Source organism: Martes martes (assembly GCF_963455335.1).
Source record: "Martes martes genome assembly, chromosome: 9".
Lineage (NCBI taxonomy): Eukaryota > Metazoa > Chordata > Mammalia > Carnivora > Mustelidae > Martes > Martes martes.
In genome coordinates this window covers 26,614,216-26,640,763 of record NC_137896.1, presented here as the reverse complement: position 1 = coordinate 26,640,763, position 26,548 = coordinate 26,614,216, and the positions used below count along the sequence as shown (strand labels likewise).

Here is a 26,548-nt window from a genome sequence, read left to right as displayed (position 1 = left end):
CGGCACCTGGGTGGCTCAGGGGGTTAAAGCTTCTGCCTTCGGCTTGGGTCATGGTCCCGGGGTCCTGGGATCAAGCCCCGTGTCGGGCTCTCTGCTCAGCAGAGAACCTGTTTCCTCCTCTCTCTCTGCCTGTCTCTCTGCCTACTTGTGATCTCTGTCTGTCAAGTAAATAAATAAAATCTTAAAAAAAAATAAGTAGAGTATTTGAACAGATATTTTTTCCAAAGAAGACAGACAGGTGGTCGGCAAGTGCGTGGAAAGGTGTGCAATATCACTCAGCATCAGGGAACCGCAAACCCAAGCCACAACCAGATGGCACCTCACTCCAGCTGGAATGGCTATTATCAAAAAGACAAGAGAGACCAAATGCTGGCATGGATGCAGAGAAAAGGGAAACTTTGCGTGCTGTTGGTGGAATTATAAACTGGTCACTATGGAAATCAGTATGGAGGTTCCTATTCTATTAAAAACCAAACTAGCGTAGCATCCAGCTCTCCCGCTTCTGGGTGTGTTTCTGAAGGAAATGAAACCAGCATCTCAAAGAAATATGCACCCTGATGTTCACGGCAGCATCATTTATAAGACCCAAGACAGAAAAACCTAAGTATCCAGCAACTAGTGAATAAGAAATGTGAGCTAGCTAGCTAGCTAGAATGGAATATTACTGAGCTACAGAAAAGGAGGAAACCCTGCCATTTGCAACAATGTGAATGGACCTGGAGGGGATTATGCTAACTAAAATAATTCAGACAGAGAAAGACCATGTGTGATCTCACTAATATGAGGAATTGTAAAAAGACTGAATTCACAGAAACAGAGTAGTTCCAAGCCAGGAATGCCTTTCCCCAGCTCTTCCCCAGCGCCTTCTCACCCACTCCTCTACTCAGATACATGTCACCTTCTCAGCAAGGCCCTTGAACGTTCTTCCACGGCTCCCATCTATCTGCCTTACACACCACGAATAATATCTGAGATTATTTCATATACTTGTTGTCTTGTTTTTGTTTGTCTGCCCCACTGACGGTCAGTTCCTCAAGGGTAGGCGCCTTGTCTACGGCTCCCAGGCCTAGAACACTGCCTGGCACAGAGTAGGGAACCAATAAATATTTGTGAGAGAAGGAAGGAAGAAGCGGAGGGAGGAAAAGAGGGAAGGAAGGACCAAATGCCCACGCTGAGAGCCCTGAAAAAGCAGACAGATTGGAGTGGAAAACGTAGTAATCATCATTTGTTCATTCAACAGATTTATTGAGCTCCTACTATGTGGCGAGGTACAGAGGAAGCGCCTGGGGACACAGTGGTAAGACAAAGGCTCTCAGCTTTCCCTGCCCACAGCTGCCAGGGGAGACAGGGATGCCCCAGGAGTTACAGTTCTGAGTCATCAGGGGCAACGGTGGGGTCCAGATGAAGGGCCCTGAACCCAGTCCAGGGGTCAGGGCAGGCTTCTAGAAGAAGGCGGCATCTGGGTTGAAACCCGAGAATGAGCAGGAGGGACCTAGCCAGCTGAGAACAGAAAGAGGTTTGAGGTGGGAAGTTGGGACACAGAGGCCATACACATCCTGAAGGGGCACTGTCAGGTGGTGGGGTGGCAGGAGTGACTCACTCCTAGCATTACCGCTTCCCCCAATTTATAGACAGAAATACAGCGACCTGAAGCAGAGCAAGGATAGGCCCACATCCTCGCAGGTCCCTGTCTGGGGCTCTTCCCACGGCATCACCGTGGGGATGCCAGTTTCTTCTCCAGAACCTTCCGCAGCCTTGGGAAGAGGCTACTGTCCTATCCTGCCCCCACCTCCCTACCCCTGCAGACCAGCCCCTCGTTACACGGCACCGATCCTGACATGGAGAAAGCAGTTCCCTTTCCGAGTTCAAGTCTTATTCAGTCAGTGAGAAAGTTTCTGGGCCGTTGCTCTGTCTTAACACCCCATGCCCCCTTGTCATCCTTCCAACAGAGGCCAGGCCCCATTGACAGCCTGGGTGCTAGGTCAGTCTGACACGCAAGAAATCCATTGTTGGGCCACCGGGGTGGCTCAGTCAGTTCAGCATTGGACTCTTGGTTTCTGCTCAGGTCATCATCTCAGAGTCCTGAGATCAAGCCCCTAGAGGGGCTCTGGCCTCAGGATGGAATCCCCTTGAGAGTCTCTCCCTCGCCCTCTGCCCCTCCCCCTGCTAGTGGGCCTGCTCATTCTCTCCTGCTCTCTCTCTCTCTCAAATAAAGAAAATCTTTTGAAAACAAGAAAGAAAATAAATTAAATAAATAAATAAATCCATTGGCAACTGTGAAACACATTTTGGGGACAATTGGGGAAGTCAGTTGCGAAGTAAATATTAGCTATCAGAGAAATATTAATATTTTGGAGTGAAACAAGGCTCCCGTGTTATGCGGGGAAATGGCCTTATTTTTTAGCGATGCAGCTAAAGTATTTAGGGTGAAAAATTCATGATATCTATAATCCACATGAAATTACCTCAAAAAGAAATAGAGGCACATTATGGGAAATGCTAACGTGCATCCAGATGTTGGGTATATGGTTCACAATGCTATTCTCTATTTTTCTGTGTGTCTAAAATTGTTCATTGTAAAAATACATATACACATACGTACATAAATATAAAAATATTCAATGTTATTCAAAGCAAGCCAGAAAAGAAAAACCTAAGAAGGAATCATGAAGGTGGGGCCTGGGTGTGGCCACAGTTGTGGCCGGTTGAAGGCTGAGCAAGACAGGAAGACCTTTCTGGGCCAGGCAAGCCCCACCTGTGTGCAGGCCCTGCGCAGCCCTGCCCTGTCTGAGGCCCCTTCCGCTGAGACACCCTGATTCTCAGCCCAAGTGCTGGCCTCTGCTGCTCTGATGGGCTCTAGGGGCCTTGCCGCTGGGTGCTCTGCTCTTCCCCAGGATACCTGATCTCGGGTTTAGGGCCCAGCAGGAGGCCAGCAGCTTAGCTTCCCCTGGGCCCCTGAATGGCCAGACTTCTCGGCTGGTGTCTGCAGTGGGGCCAGAAGGACACAGCCCCTTCCCATCAGCCCATCTCACCCTTAGGATCTGGGCCTAGGCATGTGCCCTCTTGTACTGTCTACCTCATTGGACAGGCAGGGAAACTGAGTCCCAGGCCTGACCCAGGTCTCTTGTTTCCAGGGCCTGGACTCTTCCTGAGGACACATAATCTCACAGAGGGAAGAGGGAAGAGAAGAAAGTCTAGTGCACCAAAAAGGTCAGAAGCTGATATCTGGCCTTCGGCAAGTCAGGGTCATAGGAAGAGGGGGCTCCTTCCACGGGCCAGGGACAAACGAGGCACCAGGACCTCCACTGAGAACAAAATAGATGCAGCCACCCTACTGCTGAGCAGACACTGTGGGAGATAGACGCTAAGGAAGTGAATCGGTGAGCACACAACACATCATTCAGGGCACACTTTTAGCAAAGCTAGGGAGGCATGAGGAGGTAGATAGGGGGCAGTGGCCAGACCACTTTAACTTAAGCTCACCTGTGAAGGGTGAGGGAGGGGCCAGGGGGCTACCTGAGGAAAGAGGGCAGGTGCAAAGGCCGTAAGGCAGAGAACGAGTTTGCCACCTGAGGGGATGGCAAGGAGGCCAGCGTGGCTGGAATGGAGAGCACCGGGCAGAAGGGAGGGCCCTGTGGTCAGGTGTAACAGGACAGGGTAGGGGAGGGCAGGGTACATTCTGGATCCGAGAACTGAGCAGGGATGAGAGGGTTCTGAGCCAGGCCGGGCAGGCTCTGACATGTTTCAAGTGTCCCTTTGGCTAAGAAAGGGAGTAAGAGGAGAAAGGGCAGAGCTGGAATTACCAGCGAAGAGACTACTGTGACAGCCAGGCAGGTCATGAAGCGGCTCGCCAGCAGTGGTGACAGTGGAGAGGGGGACAGAGAGGCCTAATTCTGGATCTGCTAAGAGAAGGGATGTGGAGTGTGGAAGGAAAGAAAGGAGTTAGGAGGGTTAGGAGTTAGCAGCTCCATTTTAGAGACCTTGCTCCTTACCATATCCCCAGTGCATGGAACAGAGCTGATCTCAATCAGTAGTTACAGGAAGGGAAAAAGCAAATACAGGAAGAATCCCAGCCTCGGCTTCCCCCTTCCGACCAGCCTGGCTTTTCTTTTCTCGGCCTATCAAAAGGCGACCTCTGGTGGCCAATTTTGGGAACTGTAAATCCTCAGCTTGAAAGCGATCTGGAATGGGAAGACCCTGGAGGATCCTCAGCTGAATAAAATCAGACACCACACCGACCCCTTGCCCATTTTACTGATGAAGATACTGAGGACCACCTAGGTTCAGGTCTGATCTTTATCTCAACAGTGACCCCTTCTGGTATCCAGCTGTTGTTTTCCAGAGCTGAAGGAGTCTTTGAGGGACGCCCACGTACCCGCCCATAGGATGCCAGGAGTCCCTTCTACGTTTTCCTAGTTCCTAGGAAGCGTCATGCTGCCTTGGTTTGCATATGTTCCGGGTCAAGGCACTTCCTAAATTCCCAAACCAGCCCATACCATCCCCACTTACCTGGACGGGAAATCTCTACCCCCTCTGGGCTAGAATTTCCACCATCCTTCATTCCTGGAATCCTGCCCCTGGGCACCTGGTGGAAATCTGCCCACAAAAATGCATTTGTCACACACACCCCTCCCAGCCCAGTTACTCCAGCTTGAGTAAAGGACATGATCACCCATCTGCATCCACTCAGATGACACCACAATTTCCCCCACTTTCAACTCTTGGGATACCCTTGAGCTGTCACTGTTCTTCACACAAGACAGAGCTGAGGAGAGGGAAGGAGGTCCCAGGTGTGTTCTGAGCAGAACAGGGGAGGCTGTCACCTCCACTGAGCTACATGTAAGACCTCTTGATGCAACACAAGATGGCATTTGCAGTCTCTTTTACTTCTTTTTTTCTTTTTACTTCTTTTTTTTTTAATTTATTTATTTATTTGACAGAGATCACAAGTAGGCAGAGAAGCAGGCAGAGAGAGAGAGGAAGGGAATCAGGCTACCTGCCGAGCAGAGAGCCCAACGTGGGGCTCGATCCCAGGACCCTGGGATCATGACCTGAGCCGAAGGCAGAGGCTTTAACCCACTGAGCCATCCAGGCGCCCCAAGTAATTTTTAATTTTAGGCTACACAGCTAACAGGGTTTAGACTTCTAGAAAATTAAAAAAGTATTTCAGTTAAGGCTAAAGTCCTCTTTTTTTTTTAAAGATTTTATTTATTTATCAGAGAGAGTGAGCACAGGCAGACAGAGAGGCAGGCAGAGGCAGAGGGAGAAGCAGGCTCCCTGCTGAGCAAGGAGCCCGATGTGGGACTCGATCCCAGGACGCTGGGATCTGACCTGAGCCGAAGGCAGCCGCTTAACCAACTGAGCCACCCAGGCGTCCCCTAAAGTCCTCTTTGATCACTCCCCATCACCCTTCCCAATTCCTGACCCCTTCCACATGCACAATTCCAAAGGTAACTGCTGCTGCCGCCGATCTGAAATTCCTCCTTCTAGATTTTTTCCTATGATTGTATACTCGGTAAACACCACACACACACACACACACACACACACACACGTCCTTAATGAATATGTACCATTTATTTGGGGGGATTATTTCTTTTTAAACAAATGGAATCATGCTGTACGTATTTATCCTGTGATTTTTTTCCTCCACTATGTTCTGGGCTCTTGAATTCAACTCACAGATATGAGGGGTTGCATCATGAGACTGGCCCTTACAAAAAGTAAACCGCTTTAGAAGCACTCCCAGAAGTTCCTCTTTCCAACCCTCTCTCGCCCTACTCTCCCTTTCCCCCGCTCTCCCGCTCTCCTTTCTTCCCCCTGCCCCCTTTTCCTCACAGGACCCCTTGAGAGAAGTTCCTAATTCCCCAACGCCCCGACAGGTTCATCTTCAGAGACGGAGACACCCTGCGCCCTCTGGTGGTTCCCATGATAACTGCAGCGGCGCCTCCAGCCCCGCCCCCGTTCACCCATCGACCCATCAGGAAGCCCTGCCCACCCGCCACCTAGGCGTGAACCTTCCCGCGCCCGCCCTAGGGGCCGGTTGCGGATTAGCTGATCTCCGTTCTGGAAACCCTCCTAGTGGAATGTGAGCGCCCTTGTGACCTGCCTGAAGAATGTACACATTTGAGAACTCCCGGAGGGCAGCTCTTGGTGGGAAACTCGTGGTCCCGGTTCAGAGCCTTTGGAAGGCAGCTGGATGATCTCTCTCTGAGTGTGTTGTAGTCCCCTGCTAGGAGTGGCTTCTCCAGGTATTCTGCACAGGGACAGACAGACGGATTGCCTGTGCTTGCTGCTGCTGTATTCTTGGTGGTAATCGATATGTGCCCAGCAGGGCGGGGGATGCCGAATACGTCCAGGTGCACTGGGATCATCGACTCACCTCTAATCCTACTTTACCCCAGCCCGGGACTCTGTCCCCACTCTGCAGCCTGCCCCAGCGAGCCACTCCGGGTCCCCCTCGCCCTGCTTTCTTTTTTCTTTTTTTCTTTTTTTTTTTTTTTAAGATTTTATTTATTTATTTGACAGAGATCCAAAGTAGGCAGAGAAGCAGGCAGAGAGAGAGGAGGAAGCAGGCACCCTGCTGAGCAGAGAGCCCGATGCCGGGCTCGATCCCAGGACCCTGGGATCATGACCTGAGCTGAAGGCAGAGGCTTTAACCCACTGAGCCACCCAGGTACCCCCCTGCTCTCCTTTTTTCTACCGACCACATCTACCGCACTACAGAAAGCCCTTACTTAGTACATTTATTGTCTCTGTCGCTCCACCCAAACGTCAGATCTCCAAAGACAAGGGCTTTGTGTCTTCGGTTCAATTTTAGGTCCCAAGCATCATCTCTCACGGGGCCTGACATCGTTGGTGTGACCGAATGAGGGAACGAGGGAGACCGTGGCAGCAAAGCTGTACGCTAAGACCGGGTTTGCAATAAGAAAGTTTACTTTGCAAGGCAGCAAAATGAGGACCGGGGACAGGAGGAGAAAATCTCAGATCTGCCCGCCTGGAGGAAGGGTCTTGAGTCTTTACTGGATTTGAGGGAGAGCGTGGACGGATGGGACTGGAAGCTACAGAGCATGAGCCAAGGGTGAGGCTGTGGTTGGTCTATTCGGGCGCACCCCCGAATCATGATCCTCTGGTCCGCAGTCCTGTCGGTTGGGGGAAAACAACTTACACAAACATCTTGTGAATTGCGCATCAGAGAGATTTCATCTGTAAGAAGCAGTTACAAGCCCTCCTGATAGAGGACCCAGGCTAAGTGCCATTTAGAAGCGGGGATTTAAAAAGTCTTTTGTGAAAAGAAACGGGCCTTGGGTTAGAGCTCCCTGACCTCCTGCTACCCTAAACACAAGGCAACAACAATTTCGCCTTGTGTGCGGTCGATTGAAAGTAGAGCTTTTATTGTAGAGCACCGGTTTCACTGGCACTTAATAAACGTCTTTCAGAGGCTGAAGCCAGTGAATGAGGGGCTGGGTGTGCAGGATATAGAAAGAGTTCTGAGCTAATCAGTGGAAAAGGCAAGTCTCCCGGGGTTGGTGGATGGGATGCCCCAGGCTGTGAAGAATGGGGGGAGGAGAGGGGAAATGTTCTCCTGTAAACCTAAAACTAATAATAACGGTCGTAATCGCACAACAGAGGCTGTCAGAGTATCTGCAGATGACAAGGAAGGGGAGAACATTCTGGTTAGTGTTCATTCATTGGGGCGTATGAGGACTTCAGCTGTCTCCATTTTGACCTCAAACTTTTTAGTTGGGTTCTTCTTTCCAGCACGCCTCTGGGCTCGGGTGGAAGACCCCGCGGGCAGAGAATCCCCTGCTGGAGGGGGAAACTGTCCGCCGTCCCCTCCAGTCACAAGAACTGCCCTGAGCCGGCAGGACCTGCCCATGCTTAACTCCAAGACCGTGAATGATTTGACCCTCACTGTCCACCTGCATGGGCCCACCCATCTGTCCCACAGCTTCCTTACAGAAACTGGGAAATATTTCCGGCATTTTGGAAATAGTCTTTGAGACATTAGTCCTTTGTCCTCCCGGGGCTGGCCTCCCTGAAGTAAATTCCTTGTTTCACCACCACTTGGTCTCTCTGCCTTTGGATTTGGTCAGCAGCCAGTGGCAGAACCCGATCTGCCTGGGAGCGGTGAAGCTAGGTGCTCTTGGCACCCTCCCACCCCAGCTATGTATGCTACATTTATTAAGCTCCCACTGTATACTGGTTCTATTAGAAACAGATACCTGGAAAGATTCCTTTGGTGGAGATAACGTTTAAGATTGGCTTTGAAATATGGATACGATTGTTCCAGAAAGAGATGGGGCAATGTATTTGCAATGACGTGGAGGGAACCAGAGGGTGTTATGCTGAGTGAAATAAGTCAAGCAGAGAAAGACAATTATCATCTGATCTCCCTGATAAGTGGAATTTGAGAAACAAGGCAGAAGGGAAGAGAGAAAATAAGACAAAATCAGAGAGGGAGACAAAGCGTAAGAGACTTTTAACTATAGGAAACAAACGGAGGGTTGCTGGAGGGGAGATGGGTGGGAGGATGGGGTAACTGGGCGACGGGCATTAAGGAGGGCAGATCTAATGAGCACCGGTAAGTGCTGGGTTATAAGACTGATGAATCACAGGCCTGTACCTCTGAAACCGGTCATACATTATATGTTAATTAATTGAATTTAAATTGTAAAATGTTTAAAAAAATATTAGAAACAGGAGTTTTAATAAAATTGAGGGGGGGGAAGAAGTTTCGTATTTTAAGGGTCCTTTACACTGGAAAGCTGCTGTTGAAAAACACTGTCAACAATTGAATAAACTATGCCTCGGAGGTTTAAGTAGCTAAAATAAAAACTTGGAATGCTTGTTCCATTACAAACAATTCCAACATAAATTTTTACAATTCTTACTTATTAATACATTTGAAGGTACCAAAGTTTAACACAATCCATATTGATAACATCTCGGCAATAGTATGAAATTGGTTCCAGCCCTGTGGATTCCTGAAGCCAGTTGTAAAGCAGTGTCAGATTGTTCCTGAATGTGGAAGAGCATAATGAAGAATGAAATTTGAAAATTACATTTATTTATCTTCATTTATAATATCTAGGTTTGCAAGGCCATGAAATATATTAAAATCTAGGAAAGTTTGCTTCAAAAAAACAAAAAGAGAGAGAGAGGGAGAAGATTAAATTCTTATAGAAATCAGTGATATGGGGCACCTGGGTGGCTCAGTGGGTTAAAGCCTCTGCCTTCGGCTCCGGTCATGATCCCAGGGTCCTGGGATCGAGTCCCGCATCAGGCTCTCTGCTCAGCAGGAAGCCTGCTTCCCCCCTCTGTCTCTGCCTGCCTCTCTGCCCACTTGTGATCTCTCTCTCTGCCAAATAGATAAATTAAATCTTTAAAAAAAAGAAAGAAAGAAAGAAATCAGTGATAATGTGCAGGGGTTATAACTCAGGAATGTTCTCTACAAGTTTACAGGGCAAACATATTTATGTATAACATTCCGTATCCGTTTATTAAGTGTCTGCTCAGAGCTTAGCACTGAACTAGGCTCCCAGAAATACACATACATAATGTAGACAGTGTAACTCTTTCCATGATTCCACTGCTTAGTTTGTATGTGTTTTTGTCTTTATCATGGGCCTATAAGCTCTTGGGAAAGCTATATAGTTTTCTACGTTCCCCAAAGTGCTTCTCACAAAGAATTCAATTAATAAATTTTTGGTTTTTTATTTGCCAATGGAGGGGAAAAAAAAAGAGTGATGGGGCTTCTTTTTTTTTTTTTTTTTTAAAGAGGGAAAGAGAATCCCAAGCAGGCTCCACATTCAGCAAGGAACCGGACTCAGAACCCGATCCCACAACCCTGAGATCATGACCCAAGCCCAAATTGAGTCTGATGCTTGACTGACAGAACCACCCAGGCTGCCCCAAAATGGGTATTCTAACAGAAGAATTCATGTGGAAATTTTGGTGGCTTGGGCCTATTATCAATACTTAGAGAACAGAAAGGATAGCGAGTCTCGGTGGCTCAGTGGGTTAAGCCTCTGCCTTCAGCTGAGGTCATGATCTCAGGGTTCTGGAATTGAGCCCCGCATCAGGCTCTCTGCTCAGCAGGGAGCCTGCTTCCCCCTCTCTCTCTGCCTGCCTCTCTGCCTACTTGTGATCTCTGTCTGTCAAATAAATAAATAAAATCTTTAAAAAAAAATACTTAGAGAATGGCAAGCAGTTCTGGCTGGAAGCAAGAAAAGTTACATGTAAGAAAGAGCGAAGTGATGTTGTCAAGGTTTATTGGTCCCAGCTGAGAGAGGATATAAATGGGAGGCTTAGGCATTTTATTTTTTAATTTGGTGAGCAACAGGGGAGTCCTTGGGGGTTGATAATAACAATATGTTTTTAAATTAAAAATAAAAATACCACAAGAGGCACCTGTGAGATGGCCAGAAGGGAGACGACATCAACAGGGATTCGGGTCCCACTGAAGGGACAGAAAGGAGCATCAGTGGGTGGGAGGGCTTTGGGCCAGGAGTCGCCTCTTGCTGCCCCAGTGCTGGTGGAGCCTCCCCTAGGGAGTGCATTCTTGTGTCCCCATGCCCCAAAGTGCTCCTGAGCTCCTGCTCAGAGAGGGGTCCGGTGTTCTCCTTCGGGGTCTGCTCACCTCTCACTCACCCCAAGCATCTGCCTGGAGAGCGATGGTTCATCAAGCAAATGAATATCTCAGAGAACAAGGCAAAAAGTGGGCAAGATTACTCGGGAGAAGTCAACATGCAATGAAATTTACCAGGCAGGTGTCAGACCCCGTGTGAGCGTCAGCTGGAGTCAGCTTCCAATCTGACCCTGCAATTCCCAGCTAGAGCACCTCGAGCCAGTCACCTAACCTCTGTAAGTCTCAGTTTCCCCATCTGTAAAGTGGTATCTGCCTACTGCCTAGGATTCCTGGAAGATTTAATCAGATTTGAACTATTACTATTGTCCAATGGCTATTTGTCAGTGGGCATCAGAGACCAGCCCTGCTGAGGCTCTTGACTTTCTCTGGGCCTCTCTTTCCTCATCTGTCAAATGGGATTGTCATAGCACCACCCCCCCAAAGGGTGTGGCGAAGAGTAAATGTATTCATGCATGTCAAGCTCAGCGTCTGGCACAGAGTCAACTTGGCACACACTGGCTGTTAGGATTTCTGCCCTACCAGGAGGATGCTATTAATACCCCCACTTTCCAAGTGACTTGTTTGAGCTCCAGTATTGGAACCAAGAGTTTCTGCTCCGGGGAGCCCTGTTCCTGAGCGAAGGGAATTATGGTGGCCCTGGGCTGAGGCCAGAGCCAGCCGGGGCATGTCTTCTGCCTTCTGGGAGTCAAACCTCATAAAATCTGGATGGCCGGAAGCACTCCCTGATAATGTGAGCCCTTTACTGTCACTGTTGTATCATCAGGATCCTGGGGATTGGGTGGCTGGGCCGACTGCAGACACACAGTAGGCTCTTGGTGCTGCAGACAGCCCCGCCCACCCTCCCCTGCCTCTCCCTCCCTGGGCTGGGCGGGGCAGGTTAATACTAACCGGCTGCCTCCTCCTCTCCCAGGCAGAGCCACTTGGGAACGGGACCTGCAGGTAAGCAGGCCTTGCTGGGCAGCTCAGGGCTGTGAGACACTGGGCACTTGGAGGGCGGGGGGCACTTGTCTGGGGACAGTGAGTGGTCTATGGTTTTTTCCCCTGGTTTCAGACTCCTGGGCTGGAGGCTGGAGGGACAGAGAGGAAGAAGGGCTTTCTCCTCTGTGGTCTGGTTGGAGCTGGCCTGGTGGACTTCAGCCCCCTCCTCCCTGGGTCAAAAGACTGGACCACCACTGACCTCTGCCCGGCTGCGTCTCCAGGCCACTGGGCAGTCTAGACGGCGGTTCCTGCCAGGTCGGGCCGGAGTCTCACCAGCCTGGCATGGGGGCTGGGGGTTCGGATGGGCACTGAGGGGAGGCTGCTTCGCCAAGGTCAGCCTCGTGGGAGGCCTGCAGCCATTCCAGGCCCTGGGAAGGAGGAGGAGGAGGAGGAAGGGAACTCGAAGTCCCTGCCAGCCAGCCTGGGCTCCCATTATCTCCTTGCTTCTCCCTTTAAGCCGAACCCAACAAGATAGGGGCATCCCCACACCCTTTCTTCAATGAAGAAACCAAGACCCAGAGAGGGCAAACAGCTGGCTTAAGGACACACAGCCAGTGAGCACAGGCCTGGATGACCACCCCTACCTGAGATGGGGGGCATAGTGTGGGCAAGCAGTGCCTCCTCTTTAGGCCTCAGTTTCCCCACATTTGTGAGATGGGAACATTGAGCAGGAGGCAGCCAGGGAACTCCAAGGTGAGGAGAGGCAAGAGAAGGCTGCCTGATCCGCAAGGATGCGAACGGTTAGGTGAGGGCTGGAGCTGAGCCAGGCCGGAGTTCCAGCACACTCAGTCACTCCTCTACCTCCATCTGCTCCCCTCCCGTCCCCTGCCTTTTCTGCCCCACCACCTCATTCATGCCTGTCTCTGTCCCTCTGTCACTGTTGCTTTGGTTCTCGCTCTCTCCCTGCTGTCTAGTCAAAGCCACCCTGCTTCCAACCCAGACAACCTCCCCACCACTCTCATGAGGACAGGCCAGATCCCACATCCCAGGCCCCAGGCGGAGGGCCTGCAGGATTCACCAAGGACGCTGGGACAACACTGACTCAGACCCTTGTCCAAGAGCGGGTATAGACAGGGCCCACCCTGCCCGCTGGCACTGCCTGGGCCACCCTGCCGGGCTCAAGCCACAAGGCTGAGGCAGGCTCAGTGGATGGCCCAGACCTTTGCAAACCAGATGGCCACCGGGCCCCTGGAAGAGAGGCGGGGCCCTGCTCCTGGGGAGGTGATGCCGCAGTGGGAGCGGTCAGCACACAAGCGATAAGACGCAGATAAAGCTCGGCAGGTGAACCCAGGCCACAGACTGGATCCCTCCGTTCGGGAACAAAGCGGAGAGAGCTGGGAGTGGAGGCTCCGATGCTCAAGGTAGGACGGGGCCCTTCTGCCCTCCTTGGGGCCTGGGACTCTCTGCTCGGGATACAAGAATTCAAAGGAAAGAGACACCTTTCCAGCCAGGGGCTGTCCTGGCTCTGTAGCTGGGTGCGGATGAAGTCTTCAGTGTCTCTGCCAGAGCCTAAGGTCTCTGGTCCCCCACTGTCACTGCTGGGGCCCAGGTGGCAGATGTGTCTTGGAGTCTCATTTCTCCCCTTCCCAGCCCACAGGGTGAGGAGGCCCCAGGGCGAATGGAAAGGGGCCCAGCTCAGCCCAGCCCCTGCCGCCTCTTCGTAACCCCCTCCCTCTGCTCGGGCTCACACTCAACTGTGCCTGGTTCCAGTCCCAGCTCCCAGGGGACCAGCTGGGTGACCCGGGGCAAATTACTTTTCTGAGCCGCATTAACTCCTTTTAAAATGGAGGTCATCATGCTGCCTACCTGGGGATTGTTGGGAAGATCTGATGGGTAATGTGGGTAAAGTGCTTGGCCAGTAAATGATGGCTGCTGTTAGTCTTATTGTTGTTGGCATTACCGTCTCTCCTACCTGGATTACCACACCGGCTTCCTAACGGAAACACAGGCTTCACTCCCATTTCTGCCCTGGCCCCACATGGCTCTCCTCACAACAGCCAGTGGGATTCTGCTAAAACGCAGTTAGAGCCGGTCCTCCCTCTGCCCAAGAATGGAGATTTGGGCTCAGAGAAGACACCTAAACTCTTGCCTACGGGGCCCTTTGTGACCTGCCCATCCCCCACCCTCACACAGCTGCAGCCACCCCAGGGCCTTTGCACTTGCTGTCCCCTCCCCTGAACTACTCTCCCCTGGCCAGGCTCACTCCCACACTTCCTTCACATTCCCTCTGACAACCCCATTTATGATTGCCAGCTCCTCCCAGCTTTGCCTCCCTCCCACAGCCCTTATCACCTCCGACTTGCTCTAGATTTCTTCTTTTTTTATTTTGCTTAGTTCTTCTCATGCTTTCCTGAGAGTAGAAATTACTGTCCAGCACACCCTGAGTGGCCAGTAAATACTGGTTAAATGTATGAACAAGAACTGCAAGGTCACTGTAGGAAAAAGAGAAAAGAGCTATGTACTTTTTAAAATATTCCCAACATACTCATTGGGAGCCCCTCCTGTAGTGCTCAGAAGCCACCAGGCCTCTGCACATGCGGTTCCCTCTGCCAAGGACATCCCCCGCGCTCCCCCCCCCCCCACCCTGCCATTGTCACTGATCAATGGGCTCATTGTATCTCCCAGATCCAGGAGCATGGGGCACTTGTGGCTGCCTGGAGGCAGGCCCGGGCAGGAGAGCCACATAGGACATGGGTCACACTGGGCCATAGCACCATCATGACTGTTTTCCAGCCAACGGAAGAGACTTGCAGGGCCAAATCACTTCCTTCAATCTACACAGCCATGTGGTGCCTGCATCAGAACCCAGACCGCTCAGCTCTGTGCAGTGTGGGGATTCAGTCTTTTCATGCATAGAACCTATTGCACATAAAGGAGGCTCAGGCTTCTTACCTGCCCATCTGTTCTCACCCCCCATCAAGCCCACTGCTCCAGCCACACTGGCCCAGGCTCATTCCTGCCCCAGGACATTTGCACAGGCGATTCCCTCTGCCTCTTTGTTCTTTGGGCATTTTTATTCCTTTTTTAATTAAAAAAATATTTAAACATTTGATCCACCTAGAATTCTTTTTTCAGGGGTGAGGGATAAAAGTAAGAAAGAGATCCAGCTTTCTTTCTTTTTTCCCAAATGATTTTTTCCCCTGGCAAGTCTTATTTTCTGACCGGTTCTGTGCCGGAGAACTACATATTTATAAATGTATATCTGGACATCTGGCGGAACTCTCATCATTTTAATGGCTTTTCAGATGATAAAAGTAACCATCTTTAGCAAATCTACCTCCTCCCTTTTGTTATTTACTTATTCCTGTTTATTAGAAATATCATTTATTGCCTCCTCTATATCCTTGTTTATTTTACACTACCTTCTGCCATCCAGGTGCAGAGGAGTGAGTCACCAGCCCACCACACACTGTCTGGGGCTGTGGGGGAATGTTATTCAGATCATAGATACCCACTACTGCTTTGACCCCACTAAGGACGGCAGTATCTATCTGTATGGAATGACTTGGGGTCTTAATTTATACTTTTGGCATCAAATCCCACATTGAGAGCTCTTTGTTTCTCTCTCTTCCTCACTACCCTCCCTCCCTCCCTCCTCCTCTCTCTTTTCCTCTCTCCCTCCCTCCCTCCCTCTCTTTGCCTTTCCCTGGAAGACCTTTGCCCCCAAGTTTACTCTTAACCTTTCTATGGCTCTTTAAGGTGTATTTCAACAACGAATCCTATTTGATTTTGGTTTTTGATCACATCCCGGTGGGGGCAGGACCTGAGTTTCTGAGTTGGGACATCTAGAGTAAAGAAAATAAATGTCCTCATGAGTTTTGGGCTACTATAATCAGTCTCTCTATATTCTTGAACGTCTATCTCTGGCCACAAAACACTGGGCCACTGTTTTGCTGTATATAAAATGAGTAATTTAAACAAGAGAGCAGCTTATTTACAATGTAAACAACACTGAGCAAACAAAATAGTTCAGTGGCGGGCAGAGCGGGGCGGTATGGCAACTCTGTGCCACCAAGCCTTACGGTCTAATCTCCCTCTAGTGCCCACAGCACCCTTCTTAGCACAAAACGACCACTGGGGTTCTGGCCATCACATCTGAGTCCCAGAGAGCAGGACAGAGGAAGGGCAGAAAGGCACGCTGACTCCCTCATCTTTAAGGAGACTTCTAGGAGGCTGGGAAATGTACTCCCTTAGCTTGGTGGCTGTTTGCCCAACCAAAAGTCTGGTCTCTGGGACACCTAAGGAAGAAGGGAAGAGTGAGTAATGGGCTCGCAGCCTCTGCCTTGGACCACTCAGCCTCTACCTTCTTGTGCTTCCCTATCATTTCACCCATCAGAGGCAGAACTCTGCCTGAGTGGGTGTGGGGCGGCGTTTTTTAGTGGGATTCTGCCTGTTGTATACCACGTTCTGGTCTCAGGTGCGAGCGAGCAGCCAGGAAGCTGCACGTGACTGACCTGGGAAAAAGGTCCTTCCCAGGCAACAACTGCCTGGAGCTTCCCTCCCTGGGCACCCCCCCTCGGTGGGGGCCAAGAACCAGGCCTGTCTGGCCTCACAGGTGGGAGCTTAAGCCACCTGCCTAAGTCCTCTAGACAGCCGGTGGTGGTGGTGGTGGTGGCGGCGGCCAGAAAGCAGGTCAGACTGCATTCTGCTCAGTGGAGGAAGAAGAGAGTTCATCTGGGGCTGAGAGTCAGTTCTGTGTGTGGAACCCGGAAAGGAGCCGCTGGGTGTGGGGATTTTCCCAGGTGAGGCCCAGTCACAGGGAGACTTCTGCGGCTTCTAGAAGAGAATGAAGTTCAACTGGTGTGGGGGGTGGGGTTGGGGTCAGGAGGCCAAGTGCTGCAAGGGACCCACTGCAGATCCCACCTCCCCAGACCCTACCCTGTTTCCCATATATAAAAGGAGGGAATTGGCCCCATCAACATTTCTCTCCAAAATGGTTCTTCATGAGAAGCTTTTTTTTTTTTTTTGCCTTTTTTTGAAATTATAATTGTCATGTATTAATTTTCATGTGACTTGAACAAAAATGACCATGTCACCAAACCTGGCATTTCACCATGAGGATGCTAGCTAGCCCTCAGTGAGTGCTTACTGTGCGCCAGGCCCTGTTTAAAAAACATTAGCTCATTAACATATTTGCATATCATTACAAACCATGGAATCAAGACTGTCATCCTCTCTTTACAGATGAGGAAGAGGCACAGAGAGGCAATGTGACTTGTCTGAGATCACCCTCCTAGCCAGGGGCAGAGCTGGGTCCAAGCCCAGATCTTTTTGTATGTTTGAGGCTTATTTGTACGTTTTCCTCTGAACTGTTCACATCCTTTGCTCACTCTTCTATTTAGTCTTTTTGTTCTTAATTTCTACAAACTCTTTACATAAGAGGAAGATGATTTGTCTATGATTTACACTGTATGTATTTTCCCCCAGGTGGTCATCTTTTGATCTTAACTGTTGGTATTTCTGCCTGTTTTTCTTTTTTTCGAAGAAGGTGCTTTGTTTGTTGTTGGATTACTTTTATCTGTTTTAATATTTATGCAGTTACATATGTCAGACTTTTCTTCGGTGGTCTCTGGAATTATGAGCCACAGTTAGGGAAGCTCATCCCTCTGGAAGGGTTAGCTATAAAAGAATGTGTCTGTGTTTTCCTAGCATAAAAAGCCAACTTGTTCATGAGAAGGGACAAAGATCAGGGGAAACCTGGGCTCCACCGCATCATGTTTTGACAGTCGGCAACCCTGACTTTGCTCCCCTGGCGTTCTTCTCCACTGGCTCCACTGGCGCCCCCTGCAGGCTGATCTGGGAGGTGGCGGCTTCAGCGAGGGGCAGACATCACCATGGCGCTCCTGATTCACCTGCTGGTCTGCACCTTCGGGATGGGCTCCTGGGTGGCCATCAACGGGCTGTGGGTGGAGCTGCCCCTGCTGGTGGCAGAGCTGCCTGAGGGGTGGTATCTTCCCTCCTACCTCACAGTGGTCATCCAACTGGCCAACGTCGGCCCCCTCCTGGTCACCCTGCTCCATCATTTCCAGCCCGGCTGCCTCTCGGAGGTGCCCATCATCTTCGCCGTGCTGGCTGTGGGCACCCTCGCCTGCACGCTCTTCGCCTTCCTCTGGAATGTCACCTCCTGGGTGCTGGATGGCCACCACAGTGTCGCCTTCATGGTCCTCACCTTCTTCCTGGCCCTGGTGGACTGCACCTCTTCGGTCACCTTCCTGCCTTTCATGAGCCGGCTGTCCGCCCGCTACCTCACCACCTTCTTTGTGGGCGAAGGACTCAGCGGCCTCCTGCCTGCCCTGGTGGCTCTTGCCCAGGGCTCGGGTCTTACCACCTGTGTCAATGTCTCTCAGCCGTCAGACACCACCCCAAGCACTGAGACCACCGGGAAGAAGGTCTTCCTACAGGTACCCGGCATGATCCATTATGGCTCCCCATGCTTGGTCATGGAGAAGACCATGCAGAGGGCTTGTGTTTCCCAGATGTTGGGTAGACTGCTGTTCTTGACCTGACTGTGCGTCAGGTCCCCTACCTGGGGGAGCTACTGAAACACAGCGGGGGGGCCCCACTCCATCCAAACCAATGGAATAAGACTCTCTTGGGGGTGGGGCTTCTCGGAGACCCTTGAGGTCCCAAGTGTGTTGGAATCTGGAGTTTCGGATTTTAGAACCCGCCTGTCCTGGTATATAATAGCACCTGTGACGTCACTGCCTACAGCCCGGGGTGGGGGGCGTTCCTGCCCAGGGGCCACATTAAGGCTATAAATAGACAACCTCCATTCAAGTGTGGCTGCCAACTGAGGCATGAAATAAATCCAAATTTTCAGGGCTTTTTTGCATTTTCAAGTTGCAAAACAGGGATGGTAAACTTGTATTTATTCAGAAGTCCTCAGGTGTTGCTAATGTACTGCTGGGGATAAGAACTGTAGACTTTTTTTTTTTCTTTAAGATTTTATTTATTTATTTATTTGAGAGCGAGATCAAGCATGCGCATGAGAGAGCACAAGCAGGGGGAACCGCGGGGGGTGGGGGGAGAAGCAGCCTCCCCACTAAGCAAGGAGCCCAACTCAGGGCTCAATGCCAGGATCCTGGGATCATGACCAGAGCCAAAGGCACACGCTTAACCATCTGAACCACACAGGCGCCCAGAACCGTAGACTTTACACATTGCTTCAGTGTCCTTAAGAAGCAAGTGGACTGGCTTTCCCACGTACTCCCCGTGAGCCTCAGGGAAGATGAACCATTCTGACACTCCCCAGTCCTCCAAAACGGGAGCTAATGGTGCCCACTGCACAGGGCCACGAGGAGGCATGCATGGGCTGACCTGTGCAAAGGGCTGGTGCCCAGTGAGCACCATCGATCATTACCTGAGGAGTCCTGTGTACATTATTCGGCCCTTACTAGTAATGTATGCTACTGATTGGATATGATTATTCATATTGTTATCACCCATGTCCTGACATCCCCCAGGGACCAGGCTGACCCTCGTTTTGTCTTTCCCCAGGGAGCTAATGTCACCTTGATGTCTGACCTGACCGGGACGACACAGTCCGCCGTCCATCTGGAAAGCCGCTACCTCCCAGCCAACTTCTCCCCCTTGGTCTTCTTCCTCCTGCTCTCCTTCATGATGGCCTGCTGCCTCACAGCTTTCTTTGTCCTCCAGCGTCAGCCCAGGCCCAGGGAATCTTCCATAGAAGACCTCCTCACCTCCCAGGTCACCCTCCACTCCATCCGGCCACGAGAAGGGGAGGACCTGGGCCCCCCAGACCCAGGGGCTTGCATCAAGGCCCAGGGGCATCCGGAGGAGAAAACGGACTCCAAGCACCCAGGCCAACTGGCCTTCGTCTACATCCTGGTGGCCTTCGTGAACGCACTCACCAACGGCGTGCTGCCCTCCGTGCAGACCTACTCCTGCCTCTCCTATGGGCCTGTGGCCTATCACCTGTCTGCCACCCTCAGCTCCATGGCCAACCCTCTTGTCTGCTTCCTCTCCATGTTTCTGCAGCTCAGGTCTGGCCCAGCTGGCCCTGGGTTGCTCAGAAGGCAGAATTCCAAACCCCAGCTGTCAGGCTCTGTGCATAGAACCTGGTTTCTAGGGCTGGACCGCCTGGGTTCTAATCCCAACTCTGCCACTACCTGGTTATGTGGTTCCGGACAAATCACTTCACCTCTTTGTGCCTCGGGGAAACTTATCTGGAAAATGGGGATAATAGGCATTCTACCTCCTAGGGTTGCTGGGAGCATAAAATGAGCTGATTTGGTAAAGATTTTAGAGCAGTATCTGTGCATATGGCAGTTCTAGTGTAGGTGCTGACCGGCCACTGGCCCTTAAGGAGGAAAGCACAGGCAGGAGCTGATATTCCCATTTACAAGGGGGAACCCCGAGGCTCACAGAAAGGGTCTAATCCAACAGTCTAGTTCCCAGGACTTCAGTCCTGTCCTCCTGTCTCCAGCTCATGTTGGCTCCCTTACGGCTGCAGATCTGGAAGAATGGCTGGGCAAATTGATAAAATGCGGATTGAGCCAGCCCAGATCGGGACCTGAGATTTCAAATGTTAGTAGGCAACCGAAGCGGTTCCGCTGCAGGGGTTCAGACCCTGGGAGGAGAATCACGGATTCTGGGGTCATGACACTGGAGGGCCCATAACCTCCCAGCCACCGCTCTGCCCTGCCTCCCCTCTCGGGCCTCTCTGACCTGCTCACACCCGCTCCCTTCCCCCAGCCCAGGAAGGAGAGAGAACAAGGAGAGGAGAGTCAGACAGAAAATGTCACATTGCCAGAGAGCTGGATTTTCTCCCTTAGGGCTTGAAACTTTGGAAGGAGGCTGGACATTTCTGGGGAAGCAGAAGCAGAGGCCACAGATGTGTGGAACAGGAGAAGCCCAAAATGTTGGACATACCCGTTCTGAGAGGCAGGGACTCCAAGGATCTTGGAGGAAAGAGTTCTTAGAGGCAGGGGCAGGCCCTCCGCCCCCACCCAGGACTGCAGGCCGGTCTTGGTGTTCTGAAGGATGTGCACAGGGAGGCCCCCAGGGGTGACGACCTCTAATGAAGGACAGGGTCCTCCGTTGTCACACCTAAAGTCAACATGGGAGGCCACCGGTAGAATGTATCCAAGCCAGCTATCAGGGGCCCTAGATCAGGTAGACCTCATGTCGTAGATGCCACCAGAGGGGAAGGGGTCGACTGAGGTGGCCCAGCTCAGTCTGCAGTGCCAGGCTCCAAGCCATCTTGTCAGCCCAGCCTCCTGGCAGAGCTTGGGAATGTTGCAGGAGGAAATGGAAGCAGACAGAACTCTGGGCGGGGCCCTGGGCAGGCCCCACACAGTCTCTTCCACAGGTCCCAGCAGCCATGCAAGGCTCCTTGTGCCAGTGAGAAAGCAGGCTCAGGCACCAGTCTCGCAGCTTCAGTGGGAAGTGGGATCTGAACCAGGTCCCCATAGCACCAGAGTCCATTCTGTTTCACCTGCCATGAATGCTCAGGGTGACTTAGACCAGTATTGCCCCTCAGAAACCTCGTGGACCCACTTAAGCCAGGTGGCCTGGAAGTTTCCATGTGGATCTGACCTCTAACCCTAGAGACGCTGACCATTCTACGCAATGCCCGGGGTATGGGAGGCTGAGGTCAGGCTGCTCATCTCCTCCATTCTCCTCCTCTACTCTTCCCCAGGTCTCTGCCATTCCTGGGGATCCTCACCGTGCTCGGGACTGGCTTCGGGGCCTACAACATGGCCATGGCCGTGATGAGCCCCTGCCCTCTTATGCAGGGCCACTGGGCTGGGGAAGTCCTCATTGTAAGTATCTGGCCCGTCCAACTGCCTCCTCCCCTACCCCTCACCTAGCCAAGGCGCTTTCTATTAGTCGAAGTCTCGCGTTTGCTCCCGAAGGAAGCCCCAGGTGGGGTTGGGCAGGGGAAGGGATGGTTCTCATTTGGGAATGGAAGCTTAGGAAAGTGAGGTGACTGGTCCAGGGAGACATTCCAGCCTCTCCGGTGAATGTACACTCTCCGCACAATATGTACCGCAGCCCTGGCCTTCTCCCAGATGCCCTGGATTTGATCATGGGGGCCACAAAGGCTAATGGGTTCTCCTTTGCCCTGGAGGTGTGTGTCAACTTGTGGGGCCCCCTTAGCCCTAGGGGGAAGCCCCCAGAGACTATTGAACTTAAAGTTATTCCATGGGGTTCCCTTAGCCCAGTTTGATCACCCTACAAGCATCCTTCTGCCCTAGGGCTCACCCCAAAGCCGCCTTCACTCTGCATCTCTGCCGCCCGGTATCCGCAGGTAGCCTCGTGGGTGCTGTTCATTGGCTGTTTGAGCTACGTCAAGGTGATGCTGGGCGTGATCCTACGCGACCGCAGCCGCAGCGCCCTCTTGTGGTGCGGGGCGGCGGTGCAGCTGGGCTCCCTCCTCGGAGCTCTGCTCATGTTCCCGCTGGTCAACGTGTTGAGGCTCTTCTCCTCGGCTGACTTCTGCAGCCTGCAGTGCTCCGCCTAGAACACCTGGCGAGGTCCAGGACAGGGTCCTGACCCGCTGCCATTACTAACACCTGGAGACTTGAGCAGGGCACGTGCCCAAGGCCACAGGGCAAGGGGCAGGGAGCTAGGAAGCAGAGGCTGGGTACACCCTCAGGAAGGGTGGAGAACGCCGCAAGACCTCCCACGGGACCTGGAACTGCAAAGCACAGCCCTACCCCGGTGCTGAGTCACAGTGCCCGCAATCCCATTGCAGAGCTCTTTTGGACTGTTCAGAGAGAGCTGGTTTGCAGCCCCAGCTGGAGGCAGGCTCAAGGGTGTCAGAAGGGAGACCGCTGAGAGCGTGAGCAAGCCCTCACAGGCTGTGTGACCTTGGGGAAGTCACTTATTTTTCTGTGCCTTCCTAAAATGGGGATTATGATAAATAGCACCTACCTCATAGGCTTAGCGCAGGGATAAAGGAGAGAAGCGCCCAGCACGTAGCAAGCCCTTTTGGGCCATTTCCTGATCTGATGCCCAACAGAAAAAACAAGGGACAATTTACACAACCTGGAAGTGGCCAGGGTGGTTGAGAGAGGACCCTGCCCCGTTTCCTTTTTCCCACCCTTCTCGCAGAGAAGCTTCTGGGACCCTGGTGGAACCATGGGAATCCTGACTCCTCAGTTCCCAATATGGATGGACGTTATACCCCACACACCCCTTCCTGTCACCCCTCCTGACCCACGAGGTCCTGCTCCTTGGAAAGTGAGTGACCTCCTGGGAGGCAGAGAGGTGGGGGGGGGGCTACACCAAACCTCAGGAAGTGAGTCCTGTCCCCTCTCCCACTCCCCAGGGCCAGAATTGGACCCTGAGGACCCTGGGAAGTCTGGGAAGGAATGCATTCACTACCCGACTGTTACTTTGTTCTCTTTTTTTCTTTTTCTTTTAGTTAGACATTCCCTGCTTTTACACTAAGATCAGCCCTCCCACAAAAAAGTCTAACATGAACCCCAAAGTCAATATCATCAGTCTTCAGTTAGTTCTAAGGTCAAGGCTAAGCTCGGAAACGAACAGGTATCAAGTGTTCAGAGAACGTTTGGTCCTGGGACTTCTTTTCTTCAGTGTTTGGTTTGCTTGCCACCAGCCCTCCTTTTAATTTATTTTGAAGAGATAGTGTAGTTGCATGTTTCAAAAATCAAAAAATAAAAAAAAATCAGAAAATATAAAATGATGTTCGGCAAAAAAAATTCCTTCTCTCCTGTCCTCCATCTGCCCAGTTCCTCTCAACACATACAGATACACATGCATGGACACGTACACATACACAAGGACTTTTATCAGTTTCTTGTTCACTCTTGGAGAGATTATGCAAGCACAAGCACAGGCTCTTTTTACCAAACTACCGTGTACCTTGCACTTTCGCTCAACAATGAAAGCGGAGAGAGGGTTCTGGGTCTTTGTCATGACCACATAGTATTCCGTGGTGGGGAGCTACCAAGTTTATGCAACCAGTCTCTGGCAGAAAGATAAGTGCAAGTATTGGAGACAAAATCTCCTGCCAACCAGGAAACCCCTCCACAACAGTAGAAGAGAAAGATAACCGTCTTATACCGAGTAGGCGTTAAAGTAGATTATAGGTCGCAGCAAAGACAATCCAATGATGAGCTTGCAAAGGCAGTAAGAAACCTCACCTTTCACATCATCCAGCAGATACAATCTACTACGTCCGTATTCCCAAATGGTAGTTGGTCCTCAAACGAGGGTCACATCATTCTTCCTGAATTCACCTGGTAATTGGGCTGGCTATCTGGGTTAGCCAAGTGTCTTTGCTGCAGGAAAAAGAAATTCATGTCTCTCTCTCTTTTTTTTAAGATTTTATTTATTTACTTGACAGAGAGACAGAGCAAGCCAGGGAACACAAGCAGAGTGAATGGCAGAGGGAGAGGGGGAAGCAGGCTTCCCACTGAACAGGGAGCCTGAAACGGGGCTCAATCCCAGGACCCTGGGATCATGACCTGAGCTGAAGGCAGATGCTTAACCAACTGAGCCACCCAGGTGCCCCAAAATTCATGTGTTTATGAGGAGGTTTTTTGCAACTAGAAGCCAAACACTGAAGTTAGGCTCCTGCCCTCCCTCAGAGGCTGGCTGATGGGGGCACTGACTTTCTTCACATTTACATTACAAAGAGATGGCTCCTTTGTCCTTGAGAAAAGTGATCCTGGGAGGTAAAACTGGCTAGAGGCTTATTCCGCTTTTTTAAAAGACTTGAATACACCTGAAAGGAGCAGGGAAAGAATGTACAAGTTGTCTAAAGTAGATGCTCTAAGAAAAGGGAGAGGGGATGTCTCCCTTTTTGGCACCAGGGAGTTTTATTTGTATTTGCCCTGACAAGGGCATTTGGGTTGTTTTCAATTGTTCCCTCCCAGACAGGATGTTGGAGTAGATAATAAGCAAGGAGACGATCTCTCTGTTCTGATGTGAGAAGATGTTCTGAGATTAATTACACGCGCAGAGGAAGGAGATGCAGAAGAGCGTGCGGAGTATGGCGTTCACCATGCTGATGTGTTCTGTCGAGGACTAGGGGAGAGGGTGGCAGGGTGGCAGGGAATCTGGAAAAAGCACTTCCGTGAGTGGTGATGTTGAACTTCTTTTCACGAACATGTCGGCCACAAGTATGTCTTCCTTTGAAAAATGTCTGTTCCGGTCTTTTGCCCATTTTTTTTTTTAAAGATTTTATTTATTTGAGAGAGAAAGCGAGTGAGAGAGAGAGCCCAAGCGGCGGGGAGGAACAGAGGAAGAGGGAGAGGCAGACTCCCCACTGAGAAGGGAACCTGATGAGGGGCTCGATCCCAGGACCCCATGAGAATGACCTGAGCCGGAGGCAGAGGCTTAACGGACTGCGTCCCCCAGGTGCCCTCTTTTGCCCATTTTTATTTGTGTTTGGACCTCTCTATGGTTTTGCTTTCACCCACCATCCGTGAGGCCTTTCTGACATGGACAGCCTTTGACCGAAGGTGCATGGGTCCGCTCTCCACAGTCTCCTCCCCGCAGCAGGGACAAGAAGAGCATCTCCCAACCAGGGTTGCCCTGAGGGTTGGTCAACCTTATTAATAAATGCAGCGAGCTTAGCACCACATCCGCAAACAGCAAGTGCTCAATAAATGTCACCAAAAGCTTCCACTTTCTGAGAACATCTACTATGGACCCTGGACAGCCCTTCTGCCTAAACCCGGTTGCTAGGGTGACCGAGTCACCTGCTATCTCTGCCCTCCAACCAAATTAGTTCCCTGAAGAATGAGTTCAGGACTTTGGATTCAGCCTGGGGTTGGCAGCAGGTGGGCGGGTTCCCCTAAGATGCCCCTGAACTGGTATCTCCAGGTGGTGGGAGGGAAGGGGGCAAAGCCAGAAGGAGGGTGCATTCCCGCCCATGGAAACTGTGCTTGCAAAAGCCATGGGGTGGTGGGCAACGGGCTTCATTCCAGTCCCCACCCAACCCCCGGGGAGGCCAGCCTGCTGAGCCCAGGTGCAGCCTGCGGAGGGAGGGACCTTAGAGGCCAAGTGGAAGGTTGTGTTGGCCTGTGTGGGGTCTGCAGGGGGCTGGTGAGTGACATTTCAGGGACCTCAGCAGGTGCAAACAGAATCAGAAGCTACTGCAGCTACTCTGGGCAAAAAAAAAAAAAAAGAAAAGAAAAGAAAAAAGAAAAAAAAAAGGCAACATACCACACGGACTGAAATACATGATCTGTCCTTTCTGCGGGTCTCCTTGGAATTTTTTTCTGGAGATGGATGACTGACTAAGGATAAAGTCTGTATAGAAAAAGGACAGAATGACCCTCCTTCCACCCTAGGGCAGTGGATGGGAGCTAAAGGGGTAGGAACATGGGGTGGGGTTGGGGTCCTAGCCTCTGCCCGGAGAACCAGAAGAGCAAGAGGGACTTCTCTGCTCAGAAGCCGGCCACCCAAACTTCTGAAGTGGGGGGAGGGGGTTCCCGGGAGACATTCCCTCCCATCATTTTTCCAGAGCAGTGTACTCTGAGAGACATTTACTGTGGGCCCCCCAGACCCCAGCATAGAGAGTGCCTCTCCCTGAGAAGGGCTCAGCAAATATTAGGGGTGAGTGGAAGGGCGCCTCCAAGGATGCATGCACCCCAATTCCTGAGACCTGTATATATGTTACACTGCATAGCAGAAGCGATTTTGCTGATGGAGTCAAGGTTACAGACCTTAAAACAGATTATTTTGGATTACCTGGGTGGGCCCAATCTAACGACATGAGACCTTAAAAGCAGAGAATTGGAAGAGAGTCAGCAAAAGGTGGGAAGAAAGAGACAGCATCATACAACTCAATATCAAAAAAAAAAAAAGAAAGAAAGAAAGAAAAAAGAAAAGAAAGAAAAAAATTAAAAATGGGCAAAAGACTCAAACAGCCATTTTTCCAAAGAAGTAATATTTATGGCCGACGGGTTCATGAAAAGA

General features: G+C 51.2%; 1 protein-coding gene across 1 annotated transcript; it reads left to right on the top strand.

The window, feature by feature from the left end:
- The first annotated feature begins 11,559 nt into the window (after nt 1-11,559).
- SLC52A3 (solute carrier family 52 member 3) lies at nt 11,560-23,262 on the top strand. Its single transcript, XM_080814402.1, has 5 exons — nt 11,560-11,590; nt 17,279-18,030; nt 19,127-19,632; nt 21,291-21,414; nt 21,903-23,262. The coding sequence occupies exons 2-5, from the start codon at nt 17,464-17,466 to the stop codon at nt 22,113-22,115; spliced, it is 1,410 nt and encodes a 469-aa protein (XP_080670528.1). The 5' UTR covers nt 11,560-11,590; nt 17,279-17,463; the 3' UTR covers nt 22,116-23,262.
- The last annotated feature ends 3,286 nt before the right edge of the window (nt 23,263-26,548 follow it).